An 18,870-nucleotide genomic window follows, 5' to 3' on the forward strand; every position below is an offset into this window, starting at 1 on the left:
TCATGAAATTATTCTTAGTTATTACAGTTTTAATTCTTAGTTCTGTGTTTGATATAATTAGACTATTTTCTTCATAAAGATTTCCTTTGTTTTTGTAAACAATAAAATTCTGTAACTACAGGTGTAATATGTTTCTACAGTTAATTTTTGTTCCTCATTAACCTTATGTCTTATTAGTTTATCTACACATGAACTGGACTGAGGAAGTCTCTATAAATACTAATGTAAAATTTTAAATGAAAAATACTCGTAATATTTAAATATATGTTTTTTTTTTGTATTAGTAAATCAATGTGTATGATTTTAACTAATTGCTTATATTAGTTGTATAAGTATAAAATCTATTAATTAAGCATAAAAACTTACATGATGGAACATTCTTATTTAATGTATTATTAAATGAAAACCATAACTAAAAGGTTTAAATAAAAGTTTTAACAAAGAAAGAAATTTAAATTATTATACAGTCATAGTCCCTGTCTTTTCTATATAATAAAGTAATGTAGTTGGGATTTTTAGCATTTAAGGTTAAGTACAGATGGATAAAATAAGAAGAAAATTCAAATAATATTGAAATGATCAACAGACAAACAATTTATTGCCATAACTTTAAAAGACAAGATTCTTTTTTTGCGTTTGAATGATCAGAGAAAAATATGTAAAATTTTTGTTGTCTTCAAACCAAATTTCTTGAGTTGGCTGTATTGATTTTATAAATTACACGGTTCAAACAAACAAGATTTATAATTATTCCTGAAAATAAAAGAAAATCTTGAGTTACCAACATTCTTAAAACATAATAAATAATATAATGGAAATACACCAAGTAGTTTTAGTATAAATAAAGCACTGTCATAATTGCATTTTGTTTTGATGAACTGATGGAACACAAATTGCACCTGAAAATTTTTTTAATTAGAGAGGTAATCTGTTTACTTAAATAAGTTTATTATTTTGGGTGAAGTGATTTCTTGTTGCCTTTGTTAGCGATCCAAATATACAGTTACAAACTGGTTTGCTTAATCCACTGAAATGTAAATTACATTCAGTCTTAAAAGTTATACCTTCAGCTTGTTTACTACAGGACTGAGTAATGAGAATCATTATTCTTACATAAAGCAGCTTTAACTAGTGTCTATTGAATTTAAAATATTTTATATTCATCACAGCTAAGAGAACTTGTTAAATGGAGCAAAACAATTTAATATAGTCTGGCGTTTTATTTCTCCAGAGGTTGAAATCGTGACTTATATATGCATTCTGCTTAATATTGCATAAAAAGAGTCATTAACAGTCTAATTTACTCTTTTAAAATTTTACTCGTAACTCTTTTTTAAAATATTTTTTAACAGTTTTCATAGAAATATTTTTAAATTTCAAAAGGAGGTTCCGTCCTTGTATTTCAAATAATGATATTTCTGTTTACTTGTTGGGGATATGTTTTAGCAAAGGATTTCAGGTATGATAAAAATAAAAATCATATAAAAAATTCAGCAATTCTCTCCAATAAACATTTTTTTAAAGTTTGACCAATGATTTTCTATTCTTAATACAATTTAAGATTGAACATGAAACAGTATAAATGATAATTTCCGATCTTCAAGATTTATTCCTTTCATTCTAAAATTTCTGTTTCAAATCACGGTCAGGTATGACATTTTTCCAGATATAATTTTATTACATTCAAGCACAGTAATTGCAATTGTAGCAATTACCATTGCTTTGTACTCCACTACTTCTTATGAACCTATTAGGTCGTAAAAATAGTATATTTACGTAAATATACTATACGCAAATATTATATTTACGTAAAGGCCGTAAAATAGGCCTTTAGAGACCTATTGTACGGCCTCTAAAGACCGATGCAAGATTCAAGCTGAAAATCAAGATATTTTACTCCAGCCATTGTTGCTGAAGTTTCAGCAAGAACATTTTTTATTGGGACCAGCTTAACTTTGGACTCATTAGCACCTACCTCATATGAGTCCAGGTGTGCACGATGACGGTTAATACCAAGACCAAACTTTGTTTCGAAGACCCGATCACATCTACACATCTGTGAACCAGAGGCAGTGGAGCTTGAATACTGATGGTGGGGGTGGGGGGAGAATCTGCAACCGAAAAAATTCTACTGAAACACTGGGAACAGAAGAGGAAAAAGATTTCTCAAGTTTACCAGGCCGAATCCAGCCAATCTGTCCCTAAAGGTAATGTGTACAGAAAGAAACTAACACACTTATTAGAAGGTACCCAAGAGGCACCCTGCAGACATCTGACATCTGAAAAAAGACAGTGCATATAACGCCCATCTGCCATCAATATCGATAGCCTGCCGCAATCTGTATCCATTTTTTCAATCTCTTTCAATGATACATAAATCAACTCACCAGGCTTCTTAGCAACATACCGCTTCTGACGCCAGAACATATAGGTTTCATCCTGGCGATTATCAGAACAGTCTCGCGAGAGAGTGTTCTATAGCCTCCCATCACCGTTAGTAGAAACTATTTTTCCAACAAAAAAATAAAATTGAAGTTGTTTAAAATCCATTATTCATTTAGGCTAAAAAGTAAAAGTTTTGAAAATAGAATCTCAGAATTATCCTTAGAAAATTTTTTGTTTTAGGTTTATATTTTAAAAAAAATTAGCAATTATTAATTTGTAAGGGTTTAAAAAATACTATTAAAGTTCTAAAAATGTTTCCAAGAAATATTTTATGGATTCTAATCTTTTTCTTACTAATAATCTTGAATTATTAGTAATTAATAATTATTATTATTCAAGCGCTTCTTGAATAAGTAAATTCCGAAATTTTTTCCGTTAGGAGACTTAACAAGTTTTGACTAGATAAATGGATTATTTTGAAATTTTGTACAGAGACTCGTGTATATGGGGCAATTTTTTGGTAAAACGTTTGGGTTTATAATCTCCAGATAGGGGGATTTTGGGGAATCAATTTTCTCAAAATTTGTAAACATAATCCCACTTTATGTTAAGCTCAGTACATCGTGTATGCTTATCTTACAATTAAAAAAAAAAATTGCCCCTTCCCGAAAAATGGAAAAAGTTATATTTTTATTTATTGCATATTTTTTAATCGATTTTCTTTTACTGTCTTCTTAGGTATATTCCAGTAGTGCAATGTTGAGCGTGGAAGCTGGTCAAATTTTAAAAATACTAGTTTTTTTAATTTTTCAAATTTTTTTATTTGAACTTTTAATAGTAACAAAGTTTTTAATGTTACATTTTAGTAATGATATTACAATAAAATTTCATTATAATTTTTCCCTCACCCCCAAAAAGAAATCTTAGGTAACCTTATTCATGTAAAATTATTTTTCCATATATAAGTAAATAACCAATGCCAGGAATTTATTAAATTTTTGTTGTCAATTTTTTTATATTGATTATTTTTTTTATTAAATGAGATACCCATTAACCAGTAAAATGAATGATGTAGTCCAGTAAGTATGATAACAAATATATTTATTTTCTAATTATCTAGATTCGGCTTTGTAAAGATCAATCCAGATAATCCGGGCTCCACTGTATAAACATTATAACATTTTTTGTCTATAATTATTACCGTTGATATTAGTAGCAAATTAAAAATTTAATCATTACAAAGTTTGAACTGATTTAAATTTCATAGCAGATATTATATATCAATTATTTTATATGTAAAATGTGTTCCTGTAGCGAGTGAACAGTGAATGGCGACATTAGGTGTACTTATTGTTGTGAACGTAGCTCGACATCTAGCTTTGAAAATACTAATTTGAGCTCTGTGAAATCTAACTCAGTTGGAAACCTCATATGAGTCCAGGTGTGCACGATGACGGTTAATATCAAGACCAAACTTTGTTTCGAAGACCCGATCACATCTACACATCTGTGAACCAGAGGCAGTGGAGCTTGAATACTGTTGGTGGTGGTGGGGGGAGAATCTGCAACCGAAAAAATTCTACTGAAACACTGGGAACAGAAGAGGAAAAAGATTTCTCAAGTTTACCAGGCCGAATCCAGCCAATCTGTCCCTAAAGGTAATGTGTACAGAAAGAAACTAACACACTTATTAGAAGGTACCCAAGAGGCACCCTGCAGACATCTGACATCTGAAAAAAGACAGTGCATATAACGCCCATCTGCCATCAATATCGATAGCCTGCCGCAATCTATATCCATTTTTTCAATCTCTTTCAATGATACATAAATCAACTCACCAGGCTTCTTAGCAACATACCGCTTCTGACGCCAGAACATATAGGTTTCATCCTGGCGATTATCAGAACAGTCTCGCGAGAGAGTGTTCTATAGCCTCCCATCACCGTTAGTAGAAATTATTTTTCCAACAAAAAAATAAAATTGAAGTTGTTTAAAATCCATTATTCATTTAGGCTAAAAAGTAAAAGTTTTGAAAATAGAATTTCAGAATTATCCTTAGAAAATTTTTTGTTTTAGGTTTATATTTAAAAAAAAATTAGCAATAATTTATTTGTAAGGGTTTAAAAAATACTATTAAAGTTCTAAAAATGTTTCCAAGAAATATTTTATGGATTCTAATCTTTTTCTTACTAATAATCTTGAATTATTAGTAATTAATAATTATTATTATTCAAGCGCTTCTTGAATAAGTAAATTCCGAAATTTTTTCCGTTGGGAGGTAAATGTAGCCGCTCAAATAAAACTTATATCCGTGACTGAAAGAATGAAATAAATTGCATCTCTGTAAAAGGATTTATAAATTCATCCAGAAACCCATTTTCAGAGGTGCAATTTATTTTCATTTTTTTGTACAGTACAAATTATTCCTAATCCTATAAAAATTAATTTTCTATACACTTAGAAAGTAAATCTGCTAAAAATACTTTTAAAACGAAAATATATTTTCTTACCTAATTAGAAGCTGTTTTTTCTTGTTACTTTGGACCGGAAGTTTTACTTTGCAATTTACTCCATCTTATGCACGAAAACTATTGCCACCAATATTACCCATTCTATAAATTTTACTGCTGTTGCCAATATTTGCAATTTTTCCAGCTTCCATTGTTTTCTCTGCACCTCCATCGATTTCTCTCATTCTTTGAAAAACATTACCACCAATATTTTCCACATAATCGATCTTAGATCGATTTAGCATGTTTTTTGAATTACCAATATAACTATTATTTCTGCGGTTTTGATTACGATTTCCATTTCTTCTCGAACCAATATAAATAAAAGATCCAAGGCTCCCAATTCTTTTAATATCAGCTTGATTACCAATATTTTCAATATTTTCAGTTTTAAAGTGATTAGACTGTGGAACTGGTACTTTCTTAACTTGTGGTTGTTGCGGTTGACGTGATGGAATATAAAGATTTCTTCTTATCCGAAAAAAATCACCATCTAATAAATATATGAAAAAGATGAGTAACACTAAAATTTTTTCACTATTTATTTCAAACAATCAAAATCGAAAATTTTTCTACAGAAATAAATAAAGGTTTAATAAACGAAAACAATACTTTAAGATGGAATATTTATGTTTCTCATTTTCCTTTCTTTATTAATCTTTGGGAGGAGTGGTTATTATAATGGTAGCAGTGATAAGTTGTTTTTTTTTTTATTAAAATTGGCTTAATCTCTACAAAGATATCAATGAAAAATCTTGAAAAAATAGTAATTTTTATGGGATTTGTAAAGCAGGCCGCACACACAAATACTTTTAAAGATGAATGTTACAAAAAATCTTTTGTTTTCACCATCTATTTTTGTTCATTATTTTAATTATTCAATGGCTTTCTGTATAAATAAGTAATGATATTATTTCAATGGAATTGAGTATTATTACTGGAAATACTATCGGCCACTTCTTATGGTCTACATTCTTTTATACTTTTAGTGATTGAAAAGAATGATTTTCTTAATTCTCTTGAAAAAGAATTTACAAAATTGACATTGTTCGGGTTATTTTTTTTCGTGAATATTTTCTGCCTTGCCGTATACTTGATTATAATCAAGTATTACTTGACTATAGATAAAAAAATTATGGCTATATAGAAAAAAAGTTAAGTTAGAACTACATTCAAGGGGTTTAAACCGACTTAAATAATGATAATTTGACGAGTATTTGACCAGTCGTGTAAATTTATGTTACTATTTTCTAAGCACCCTCCAACGTCCATGTAATATTGAAGAATTCAGTTATCCAGTTTTCCACTTTGAATCAGTATTTCAGCCAAGAATTAAAGGTCAGTATTTCAACAAACAGATAACGTTAGTTTGAGTAATTTGGTTATAGCATTTAAAAACATCCTATTTGGTTAATATAATATTATGTTTAGTATGAAATTATGAATTTAAATATCTCATAGCTCTACCGAAGTATTTCCAACCGTTATAAATATTATTTCCTTATGGCACCAGAAAACAGAGAATTAGAAAGCTTAACTAAAATAAATATAATTAAAAAAATTGAATACACATTTCTAAAATATCATCTTTTTAAAAGTTTTGAAATATTCTTAATGCTTTTTAAAACTTTTTTCTATCTGTTATTGGTTACAAGATACAAGGTTAAAAAATGGTGTTTGACTGCCTATTTTTGTATAAAGCGATATGTTGTAAATAACTAGTTTAAAAACGATTTAAAAAGTGGTTGTAACATCAAGACGGAAAAATTCCTGCTGTATCTTGAATAAGTTAGTTAATTGTTATTGTCAGTAGATTTTTCATAAGTTAATATTTCAACAAATCATCAGTGGTTGTTCCAGATCTATGCTGAGATTTGATTATTTAAATGGCGGGAAGCCATTTAAATGTATTATCACACATTTGAGTAATTAAGAATTCTAAAGTATTTGTAATTGAAGGATTTCTTAATTATTTTATTTCATTAACCGTTCAAAGGAGCTCATTACTTTTAATAATAATAATAATAATAATAATAATAATAATAATAATAATAATTTTTTTTTTTTTTTTTTTTTTTTTTTTTTGAGGAGGGAGGTGGAAATGCATTTACGCACGGAGTGTCGGGCTCCCGCTGGTGGTATTATCCAATCACCATCAGCGGACTACCGACTAAAACCACCCCCCTTTCTACCAGGGCTCGACGCGGAACCGTTTATCACATTACTTCCGGTCGAGTCCTCCTATACTAGCCTGTTTGGTGCTACCTAATTTTCAGGACTGTCCAGGTCAACCTTTTTGGCCCTGAGTATGTTGCCGACGAATCGGGCTACTCTTTCCCAGCTGCCCAGGTCACGGAGCATCATCGCAACCACGTTGTGGGGACTCAGTGCTCCGTGATCCGCCTCTAATGTCCCTCGATCTGCCGCCCACCGAGCACATTTGAAAAAGGTGTGCTCGGCGTCGTCCCGTACACCGGGACAATACAGGCAGTCGGGGGACGGCGCTTTCCCTATGACATGGAGGTAAGCACGGAAGTACCCGTGACCCGTTAAAAATTGGGTCATGTAGTACTCCACTTCTCCATGCCGTCGCTCCGTCCACGGTCTGACCAGAGGAATAAGCCTTGCGGTCCATCGTCCTCTGGTCTCGTGGTCCCAGGTCTCTTGCCATGCGAGGAATGTGCGAGTGCGTTCCTCGTTGGCAATGGTCACCCGGTCTCCGCCTGCCCGCCGCCTCCCGTAGATCGCCTGGCGCTCCCTTGCTAAAGTAGCAATCGGTATGACGCCGGCGACCACAAGTACTGCAGGCTCGGAGACCGTCCGATACGCGGAAGCGACTCGCAAGGCAGCGGTGCGTTGCACCTGCGCGAGCCGCTTCCGGTTTCTCGCCACTCTTAATGCCTGGGCCCACACTTCCGACCCGTATAGCAGGATGGAATGTACCGTGGACATCAGCAATCGCCGTCTGCTGGCCTTCGGTCCGCCGACATTCGCCATAAGCCGGCTGAGAGCAGTTACGGCTCTTGCAGCTTTGTCGGCGGCTGTACGAAGCTGCTCAGCAAAGCTGAGTTTCCGGTCAATCATCATACCGAGGTACTTTGCGGCCGGCTTGGTCTCGACAACCTCTACCCCGACCCGCAGGGAAAGAAGGGTGTCGATACGTTTCTTCGTGAGAACTACGATCTCCGTTTTGCTGAGAGCTAGAGACAATCCATGATCGTCCAGCCAGGCACCGACTCTGTGCATGGCCCGACTGAGCCTCAGTTGGGCGCGCTCCACGTCGCGGTCCGCGACAAGTAGCGCAACGTCGTCAGCGTACCCAACCAAGGCAGATTCTTCAGGCATCTCCAGCCTCAGCAAGCCATCGTAGACGGCGTTCCAAAGGTCGGGGCCGAGAATCGACCCCTGCGCCGCCCCTGACGTGATCGTAGTCCTACGCCAGCCTGCTGCGGTCTCGTAAATGAGACCGCGGTTCCTCAGGTATGCGTCTACCATTCTCAGAAGGTATTGAGGCACATGGAACGAATGCTCTAGGGCCCGAATCATATCGCTCCATCGTGCGGAGTTGAACGCGTTTTTTACGTCCAACGTAACGAGAAGGACCACACGTCGCGAAAAATGATTGTGGTCCTCTGCTCGCCGCACCGCCTCAACAACCTCCTGAATTGCGTCTAGGGTCGATCGACCCTGCCGGAAACCGTACTGGTTAGGTGACAGGCCACCTGCCTGATTCATCGCCGTAACCAGTCTTTTCTTTAACAGCTTCTCCAATACCTTCCCAGCTGTGTCAAGCATACACAATGGGCGGTAGGAGGACGGCGACTCTGGGTTTTCTTTTCCTTTGGGAATTAGCACAAGACGCGCGGTCTTCCACCTGCCGCTAAAAGACCCAGCCTTCAGACATGCATTATACATGTCTAGTAGAAGACGGGGCCTGCAGCGCCCCACTAGTTTGAGCACCTCGGCCGGTATACCGTCGGGACCAGGGGCTTTTCTACATTTCAGCGACCGTAGGACTCTTTCCAATTCCTCCATCGAGAAGAGCGAAAAGTCGCCCACGTCGCTGAAGTCCCGCTCGGCACGGACCGAGTGCGCCGGGAACAACGTCTTAACGACGTGTTCCGCTTTAGCTTCGTCTAGTGGAGCTGGTGACCGCGAGACCCCCAATCGCCGAGTTACTATCTTGTAACCTAGCCCCCAAGGGTCTGCATCCACGGTCTCCGTCAGTTCTCTCCAGCAGCGTGCCTTGCTCACGTTGATGGCTCGACGGAGCCGCTTCTTTGCCGTCTTGTACTCGGCTGACCTGGCGTTCGCGTCTATGCGATTCCTCGCACGTTGCGCCACTCGTCTTAGTCGAAGACACTCCCGGCGAAACCCCGCAATCTCCGGTGTCCACCAGTACACGGGTCGCTTCTGGTGCCTCGGCCCCCCGTGGGGCATGGAGGCGTCGCATGCAGAAGCGATCAGCCGCATAGTCGCAGCAACTACGGCTTCAGCGCCAGCGTCCCCCCCGTTGGCGAAGTTTTCAGGGGCTACCACCCCTGACGAGATCTTTGAGGAGAATTTATTCTCGTCAATTTTGTTGATGTTATATCTTTTCGCCTGCTGTGGGGGCCCCGGGCGCTCTCGTGTACCATCTAGGACTCTAAATGAGATGTATTGGTGGTCGCTACCGGTATAATCCTCGAGGACTCTCCAGTCCTGGACGAGCGTGACCAACTCTTCGGAGGCGAGGGAAATATCAGGAATGGTTTCCAAATATCCTGGGCGGCGGAACGTCGTCGTGTTCCCTGTATTAAGAATCACGAGTCCAGTACGTGCCGCCATGTCCAGAATGTATTTCCCTCTGGAGTTGGTATGCGCCATACCCCAGTCTACCGCCCTGGAGTTGAAGTCCCCAGCTACCACCATCTCACCAGCGGCAGCGAGGATGACATCCTCCAGCGCGTCAACTTTCCGGCGAAAGTCCGCTATCGAATCATTTGGGGTGAGGTAACAGCTAAAAATCGTCACCTCACCGCAGCAGATCCAAACGAAACCCTCGCCTGCGCCGTGCCTCCGAACTTGGGCTCTGCTGCGATACGGAATCCATATCGCGGCAGTCCCGAGCGAGTCTCGGAACCATTGGGAGTCGTCACGGTCCCGGTACTGCTCGCTGATCAGCACCAAATCGGCCTCCCTGTCTCTGGCTAGCTGCAGCAGCAAGTCATCAGCTAGCCGGCTCCTGTTAAGGTTGGCCTGTATTATGTTCAGCATTTTAACGGAGCCTTCTCTTCGCCTGCTCCAGGGCTGCCCGGAAGACCTGACACTCCCTTGTTCCAGGTACGTGAGCCAGCTGCGAAGCGTTCACCCCTTTTTCTTGGCAGAGCATGCACCGAAGGGGGGCCGAACACTCCTTAGCCTTGTGCTCCCCTAACCCGCACTTATGGCAGAGCCGGCTTCTGTCAGGCCCCTTGCATCCACGAGCCAGATGTCCATACCCATGGCACCTGAAACACCGTGGGACCTGTGCCCTGGGTCTGATTTGGCAGTACAACCAGCCAATCCTTATCTTGGATTGGCTGAGTAGTCTGGAAGCAGCCTTCTCTCCAATTTGTATTAATGCTGCTTTCTGCCCCCTGTAATTAGCACTGGGGGCATTATTAATAATAATAATAATAATAATAATAATAATAATAATAATAATAATAATAATAATTATAATAATAATAATAATAATAATAATAATAATAATAATAATAATAATAATAATAATAATAATAATAATAATAATAATAATAATAATAATAATAATCCTCGGTTATGCCTTGTTAAGTTTGACCTGGTTCCAACTTCAGGTCACTAAACGGACTGGATTTTTGGCTACCTGCAGGAGTGGAATAACGGACGATTTTGGAAATGGATTCATACCACTCTTAGAGCTGGCGATGTGGCGGCCAGGGTCAATGTTATTGCAGGTGTAACGGAGACCCTTCCGTTGTCCACATGCCCCCTGCGATGGCAAGCATGTAGCAATGGTGCCCATGTATGTCGGTGCATGGGAGCTCTGAAAGCTTCGGTGAGTAGGAGCCTGGAGTCAGTGCAGAGACTGCGCATCCGCTCTCTGCCAGGACATATGCCGGTTCCACCGGAGTACCGGATAGGACCTCCAAGGTTAGTAGCCCTGGAGTGGGGGTGTACCCCGGCGGCTAGCCTTGCTACAGAAGGGATCCACTGTTCATGAACATTGAACATTCAAACGTGGCAGAGGGTGCACGTAAACACCCTCGTTTAGAAACCTCCGATTCGCCGCAAGCGAAGAGGAAAAAAAGTAAAGAATCTGGTAGGATAATGAAAGATGCTGATAGGATCAGTAAAGAATTAAATAAAAGTCTTTTTGGCTATAGCGCACCAAAGCCAAGATTTTTAATTATTACAAGGAAGAATGGAAACTTTCAAAAAGTTAGTCCATTCCTTATCGCAAGAGAAGTTACAAATTGTGCTGGTGGTCCTGTCAAGGATATTCGTAAAACTTTTAATGGATTGCATGTCGAAACCATCAACGACATGCAAAGCCAGAAAGTTTTGGCGTTGAAGAAGATCGGTGAATTTGCGGTCTCTGTCCAACCGCATAGCACACTGAACTCATCCAGAGGAGTTGTTGTTTGTCGCGATCTTCTTAATTGTACAGAAGAAGAAATTGTACAAGAAATGTCAAGTCAGGGAGTAACTCAATGTCGCAGACTTACTATGAGAAGAAATGGTGAGATTCTTCCTTCGGCCTCGCATGTTTTGACATTTAATAGGCCGAATCTTCCTGAAAAGGTACGAGCTGGCATCCATCGGCTTGATGTACGAGCTTTCATCCCGCAGCCGATGAGATGTTTTAAGTGTCAACGATTCGGACACACAGCAGCAAGATGTGAAGCGCAGGAAATATGTATATGTGGAGAGAAAACACATGAGGGTTACCCATGTAAAGACCCTCCAACCTGCGTTAACTGTAAAGGGCATCACAATTGTCGTTCAAGAAACTGCCCTACATATAAATTAGAAACAGCAATTCAGGAAGTTAAAACGCTTCAGAAGGTAAGCTATCCTGAAGCAAAGAAGATTGTTAATAAGCGTACACCACGACCATCGACTTCTTATGCAGAAGCAGCGGCTGCCCCTTCCACATCTAAAATTAATGTGGAGCAGTTGCTTAACACGATGGCACCAAGTCTTGCGACGATGATTGAAAGAATCATTGATTCAAAGATTGAGTCGACTCATCAGAGAAAACAAAGTAAAGATGAGAAGGCTCATCCCCGGACTGACGCTGTTGACATGAGAGACACACCAGCGCCGTTTAAAAAACCAGCTAAATCTGCGATTGTAAAATCACCAACTTGTGTAAGAATTAAAAATCTTGATTTATCTGACAAAGAGAAACAGATCGCTCCGTCGTGTAGTCACAAATCCCAAGAAATTGTGACAAGAAAACCTGAATCTGCGGAAACAGAGGTGCAAGTTATTATAGAAAAAGCACCAGGCGCAGATGAAATAAAACCTGTACCAATAGAGCCTCCCAAAGCGCAAAGACCAGCTTCGGTGAGAGCATCTATTTCAGCCGGACCCAGTACTGCAGTAGACATAGAGTCCGGCTCATCCGCCGCGGAGACATCATCGCACATTAATTTAGATTCTTTAGCAAAGATGCTAACAGTGCCGGCGAAAGTCTCATCAACTGACGTCAGCCGAAGAACGTCACTGGCATCCGAAATAGAGGAAGACGATGCCATGTCTGAGGCCTCAGATACGCTGTCATCAGAGGTTGAGGCCGTCAGAAGAATGGAGAAACGTAAAAAAGGTTGGCCGAAAGGAAAGCCTAGAAAGTAATTTTATTGGATCAGAAGTTATAAGAAAAGTAAAATTTTGATCATTTTTTTTGACACATGAAAATGTGAAATTTTGAACCCTTTTTTTATTTTTTTTTTTGAAGTGGGATGGGGCTAATGACCAAAGTAGTCGATGCCCCTAAAAACCTCAAAAAAAAAAAAAATAAAAAAAAAAAAAAAAAAAATAATAATAATAATTATGTAATATGTATTAGTACTATTAGGTGTAAGTAAATTTTTCGCTTAATTTAGTAACGTTTGACAACTTATTGAATAATAAGTATATTTGGATACTTAATAAAAGGAAATATTCTCTGAATATTATTTTCGAATAGCTCAATAGCTATGTAAATAAAAAAATATATTTATAAAATTATACAGAATTGTTTATTTTAACAAAATCCTTCTTTCTAAACGATTAAATAACTCATTAAATAAGTTCTTAATAAATTTTGAAATATTAATGAATCCAATAGAATTATTGAAGCTCCAGCTTAGGACAGTATATATTTTTCAGTAATTTCGATTTCAAAAACTATTCGTAATTACAGTTGAAGAATATCTCGTCGAAAGAGCTTTTGCCTTTAGAAAAAAATTCAGTGAAAGCAGAATGCAATTCTAGACGTCGGGAAAATATGATAATGAGAAAGCATATATAACTGTATGAAATTTATATTTAAATAACTAAAATTGCTCCAGTTTTATAAGAAACCGAAAGGGAATACGAAAGTATAACGTATTATAGCAGTCAATAAATAAAGATCGCAACAAGAAATTTTGTCGCTTGCCTATGAAAAACGTGAAACAACCACAACTTTATATTAAATCTTTAATATCTGAAGAACTACTAATCATATTTTGATGAATAAAATTAAATTTATTTTCCAATGTTTGTTTGGAAACAAACATTTTTGGAACATTTTATTCATTTCCTTTCAATTTTAACAATACTTTTAGCTAAGGATTTCATCAAATTTATACAATATATAACACTATATGTGAAAAGGACCTTATATTTGTGGCTCAGTATCTTTCCCAATGAACTTCAAATCTAGGTTAATAAATTCTCTTCATAATAATAATAAAAAAAAGAAAATTGTGAATTTTCACAAAAAAAAATCTTATCCCTTATCTTATTCCCTTATTTGATTTCTGGTTATTTCTGGGATCTCATTTCTACTGAAATTTATCTTCAAAAAAAAAAAAGAAGGAAAACTAAAGAAAAGAACCCTTATTGAAATTTTTTTAACAAAACACGAATTTACAAGCGAAACGGAAAAAAGTATTTCTAAAAATTTGCCTATAAAAACAACCAATTTATTTTTTTAACTCTCCACAGTTCTTACTTCTACCCATTCCTTCTCACCTCCAAATTAATTAAACCTCTCTGTCTTAATACATGACCCGCCAATCTCGTTCGTCCATTTACTAGATTCTGCCAAAGATTTCTTTTCTGTTCCTCCTGTTTGTGGGTTGATGAAATTCAAGATTTTGAATTAGTATTCCATTACCTTAGTTTTACTCTAATTTATTTTTAAACCGAATTTATTTCCTGTCATTATTCAGTATTTTTGTATTGTATTATTTTTAATTTCAACCCAAAGAACAAATTCATTGCCTACCATAACAACCTTATCTTTTTTCTTTTATAGTTACTTAGCTTTAAAATGTTTCCTTCAGTTCCTGTGATGCTTCATCTATTTATACATTTAATATAACAGGAAAACATTACATCCTTGTCTCATTCCTTTATCAATCTGTGTTTTAATCTCTTCATATTCTAATATTATAAAATTTATTTGATTTTAGTGCAAATTCTAACTTACCATTATATTTAGTTACAATCTTCTAAACATTTAAAATATTTTTTACATTCTGCATTATTAAATCTTTTTCTAAATTTACAAATGCAATGTACGAGTAAGTGGTTTTATTCTTTTTAAACTTTTCCTCTACGATTAGTCTTACGGCCTGGTATCCAGGCCTGTCTGGTATCCAGCCATTGTTTCAGAAATCAAACCAATCTTTATCTAATATGTTCTACCAGACGTTCTATTCACCAATAAGCATATTTGCTACTTGAGACGTTAGACTGTTGATGCGACAGTTCTCACATTTATCTACTTCTTCTTTTTCTAAGTACAGTTACACTCTTTATAAGACTGAGGTTATTTCTCCATTGTCATAAATTTTGCAGTTTCTTTCTTCTCCATTTATACATTATTGGATACATTTTCTTATTTGTATAGGACTTATGTGTGCCATCTGGAAACCTTTTCTTTCATCTAGCAAAAATTTTCATATCTCCTATCTTCATATCTCCTACTTGTCCAGTTTGACTTCAATCTTTAATTCCCAAAATTGTTCTCTTACTTCTCTGTCTGCTACATCTACCTTTCCATCAGTCTTCCATTATTATTAAATTATAATCTTTTATATATGATGAGATCATCTGATTTTTATCCTTTCCATTGTTTTCTCTTTTGAGGAAGAGATTGGCTTGTAAACTTTCAGTATTGTAGTCTGAGCTTTGAATCTATCTGATGAAAACAATCCTTTCATTGTGTTTGTGGTAGCTTATTCTTTGTCCTTTTTCCTTATTATTTATTACTCCAACTTTTGCATTCCATTTTTGATTTCGTATTAATTATTCTTTAATTCTGGACCAAAAATTTTGTTCATTTTTCCATTTAAACTTATTAATTTCCTCTATATCTAGGTTTAACAAATTAATTGCTTGTTTTATATTATGTAGTCTGTTGGTTTTATTTAAACCACTAATATTCCATACTAAGACTCAAAGAATTCCATGATTATTGGTTTCCATGTATTTTCAACAGTATTCCATAATATTTTCAACAGTTTATATTTCCTTATTTTTTCTCAACCTCCTCTTTAGTGGTCTTCAGTAGAAGATCGGACTGGGATTTGTTTGTCTTATTTCCAAACAAGTTCTTGAATTGAACTCAATTAGATTAGTGTATGTACTGAATTTTAGGTAACGGTTTTATAATTAAGTGAAAAACATGGTATCATCTGCAAATGTACCCGTTATTGTGTTAGGAAAAGTTTAATGTCCGGGTATAAATGCTGTAAAGAATAAAATTAAAACAGATCTTTGTAATAACTTAGCCTATTGTGAGGAAATAATTGGTTTGGAAACAATTAAGCCTCCTTTATTTTGGTTTTATAGGTTAAAATTTTGAAATGTGGAAAAAGTACTATCATTGACCTAAAGTGAAAATTAAAAGTAACAAGAAAATTAAAAAAAGTAATAAAAGACAAAAAAATCACGACATAAAACATAAAATAGAAATATCTGAAGACATAACCCCCATTTTTATGAAATTAATAAAAAGGTTGCAGATAAAAACAGAATATCACATTGTTTTCTTGCACATTAAAAAAATTACATTCATCAATATATCTAAATTATGCCTACACGTAGGTGTAAGAATACACATGACACACGCAGTAATATGTTACACCATATATTATTTATTATTATTTAAGATAAGCTGCTTAAATACTTCTTATATTCAAACATGCTACAAACACTATGGTAGTTAAGGAAAACTGTGGAAGAAGATTTAGTCATCAACTGATTATAAAATTAATCTTATTTACCTTATTATCAACTCATCACACACACACATACACACACATGCATGCGCGCTTAATATCTGGATACATATTAGCAGACGTGCGCTAATGCGCACGTACAAGTACTAGTTTATGTCCAGGTAAAATATAAACACAAAAACAACATAATTATTTGTATGTACTTGTATATTATTTACATTTAACACGGTACGACATACTTGGCATGCTGTGTACTGTGACAATCATATTATCTGTTACTTTATCTTCATGGTTAAAGACCCTTCCTTATATCTGAAAAATGGTACAAATCTGTTCCTGATCCAAATAGGTGCACAAAGTAACAATTTTATCATTTTTCAATGCTACACCTGAAGCGATTTCAGTAGTGATTAAATTAGAAAAATCAAGAGTGTTCTGACAGCATTCTGTGAATCAACAAATGCATCATGAATCCAGTACAGAATCTTTGTGAGAACTAGCGTAATGAACTATAGTTCAGTTGAATATTTCGGTACTTAGCAAATAATTCCGTGATAAAAAATTACGAAGATATGTGAGCAAGGCTCTTTAGGGAGTCTCGGCCTATTTTTTGGTGAGTTTATAGAGGAAAGCGATTTTATACACGTTATAAAATTGTTTTTATAGCTCCCATTCATCTTGTGGGCTTCATTCTGGGTAAAAAGCTCTGATTTCTAAGCTGAAGCTATCTTCGTGTGAGGTATATAGTAGCGCCGATCCTCAGTGGATAGAGGAGATTTCTTTAAGGGTCGGGGTATCTTAGAAGATTCTACCTCTTTTATTTGATGTAGATGGAGAGTCACTGCTTGTGGATGTATTCAAAGAATTAATTTTTATCATGAGAATGTATAACAGCTTAATGTCTAGGGCATAATTTTAACTATGTCTAAACATTAATAAACATTGATCTTCTCCAGGGAGATTAAAAAAAAAAAAAAACATTAATCTTACAGATGCACTGTGAATGTTGAGGTTGAACCAAAGATAATATTTCAGGAACAGTCATTTAAGACCTAACAAAACAAAGTTTTCTTTTAAAAAATTGATTTTTGAGTTTATAGTTTTGAAGCAGAATTTTCTCAAAGAAAAAATTAACTATTCAAATCTAATTATTATATATATAAAACACAATATATGATTTGTTAAAATTTGATATCAGTCTTCAACTCACCTTCTTTGTTACTATGTGAGAAGTACGCGTTTGTTTTAGTGAAACATACCAAGAAGAGAAATGCAACAGAAAATAAGAAAACACCTGGCTTCATTAATGATATCATTTCTGTTATTTTTGTATCAGTTTATGGCTAGTTATTAATATTTGTGAAAATGAACAAAGCTTATTTTTCACAAGAATTTAAAAGTGAAAAAATGTTTCCTTATATTTTAGATAAGTGTTTTATCTAATATAAATACAGATAATATTTGTGCTTTATATATAGGTACGAAGATTATCTTACAGCTACCTTCGTGGCTAACGAGTAGTTGCTATATTTATCCTAATTTGTGGTTTAATTTCCTTCAAACTAAAGGAAATAGACCCACAAAAAAAAAAATAAATACAGAAATCGTATTCTAAAAATACAATAATCTATTTTATTGGCAAACCGAACCAATAATCTGGATGGATATTAATGTTGTGGTAATCATCTTATGTAAAAATAAATCATTCAATTAAACAAAATACAAAATATTTCTCAAAAGATTAATTTCTGTGTTAAAAATACTATTTTACATTTATTTACTATCGTACCACGTTATTTACACTCAGAAGATGAACGGCGAAGGGTTGATCTAAGCAGACATTTTTCTCAGTTTAAAAAATAGGCAATAAAAAAGTTAAATAAAATTTTTTATTAATATATGACTAATGCCCATCAAAGGAAGTGTTAAAGATCTGTCTTTCTGCTGCTATTCAACCTGGCCAATTTTAACCTCTAAATTACATGTATTTTACGGTAAAGGTTTGCACCTATTTATAAAATCATCAGTTTTTAATTAACAGCTTAAGACTAAATGGAGTTCAGGTCATTTGAATTTGAAGAAAATACCACCAACAGGTTAAATCACATTACCATGTTGGTTATTCAATTGATCTTCGGTGGCCTAAAAGCTTTAGTGAGGCAGTATCTTAATCCATAGTGAGGAGATACTCCACCATACTGAGAAATATAGGTAAATATCAAATTAAGAGATCTATAATTGCTTGGGAGTAACAATCTACCACAGCATCTCAAGATATGATTTGCTTGTTAAACTTCCACAGAAGAAATAATATTAATTTTTATTTCATAATCCCACTTCAACATGAACACCAGTTTCTAATAAACTTCTTCTCCTTAACTGTTAGAGAATTTTCATCGGACCAGTAAATACTGTTATGAATGTTTACTAGGGTGTTAAATTTAAATTCGAAGCAAATGACACTAATTTTCATGAAATGAGGATCAGGTTAGCAATGAATAATAAATTCTAAACAAAATTTAACCATTGTGATT

The 18,870-nt window shown here is 35.4% G+C and overlaps 1 protein-coding gene across 1 annotated transcript; it reads right to left on the bottom strand.

Annotated features, from left to right (window-relative positions):
* Positions 1 to 565: 565 nt before the first annotated feature.
* On the bottom strand, positions 566 to 17,706 carry LOC142320279 (uncharacterized). The gene is made up of 3 exons (XM_075357979.1): positions 17,547 to 17,706; positions 4,896 to 5,388; positions 566 to 753 (listed from the first exon to the last, which is right to left on the bottom strand). The coding sequence occupies exons 1-2, from the start codon at positions 17,650 to 17,652 to the stop codon at positions 4,961 to 4,963; spliced, it is 534 nt and encodes a 177-aa protein (XP_075214094.1). The 5' UTR covers positions 17,653 to 17,706; the 3' UTR covers positions 566 to 753; positions 4,896 to 4,960.
* Between the last annotated feature and the right edge of the window lie 1,164 nt (positions 17,707 to 18,870).

The sequence above is a fragment of the Lycorma delicatula genome, chromosome 2, assembly GCF_047948215.1.
Source record: "Lycorma delicatula isolate Av1 chromosome 2, ASM4794821v1, whole genome shotgun sequence".
In the NCBI taxonomy this organism is placed as follows: Eukaryota; Metazoa; Arthropoda; class Insecta; order Hemiptera; family Fulgoridae; genus Lycorma; species Lycorma delicatula.

Bases quoted from the DNA above. Each gene is read 5' to 3' on its own strand.
- LOC142320279 (XM_075357979.1), bottom strand. From the start codon at position 17,652: ATGATATCATTAATGAAGCCAGGTGTTTTCTTATTTTCTGTTGCATTT. The intron at 5,389-17,546 runs GTGAGTTGAAGA...TATATTTATTAG, and splicing joins CTCACATAGTAACAAAGAAG to ATGGTGATTTTTTTCGGATA.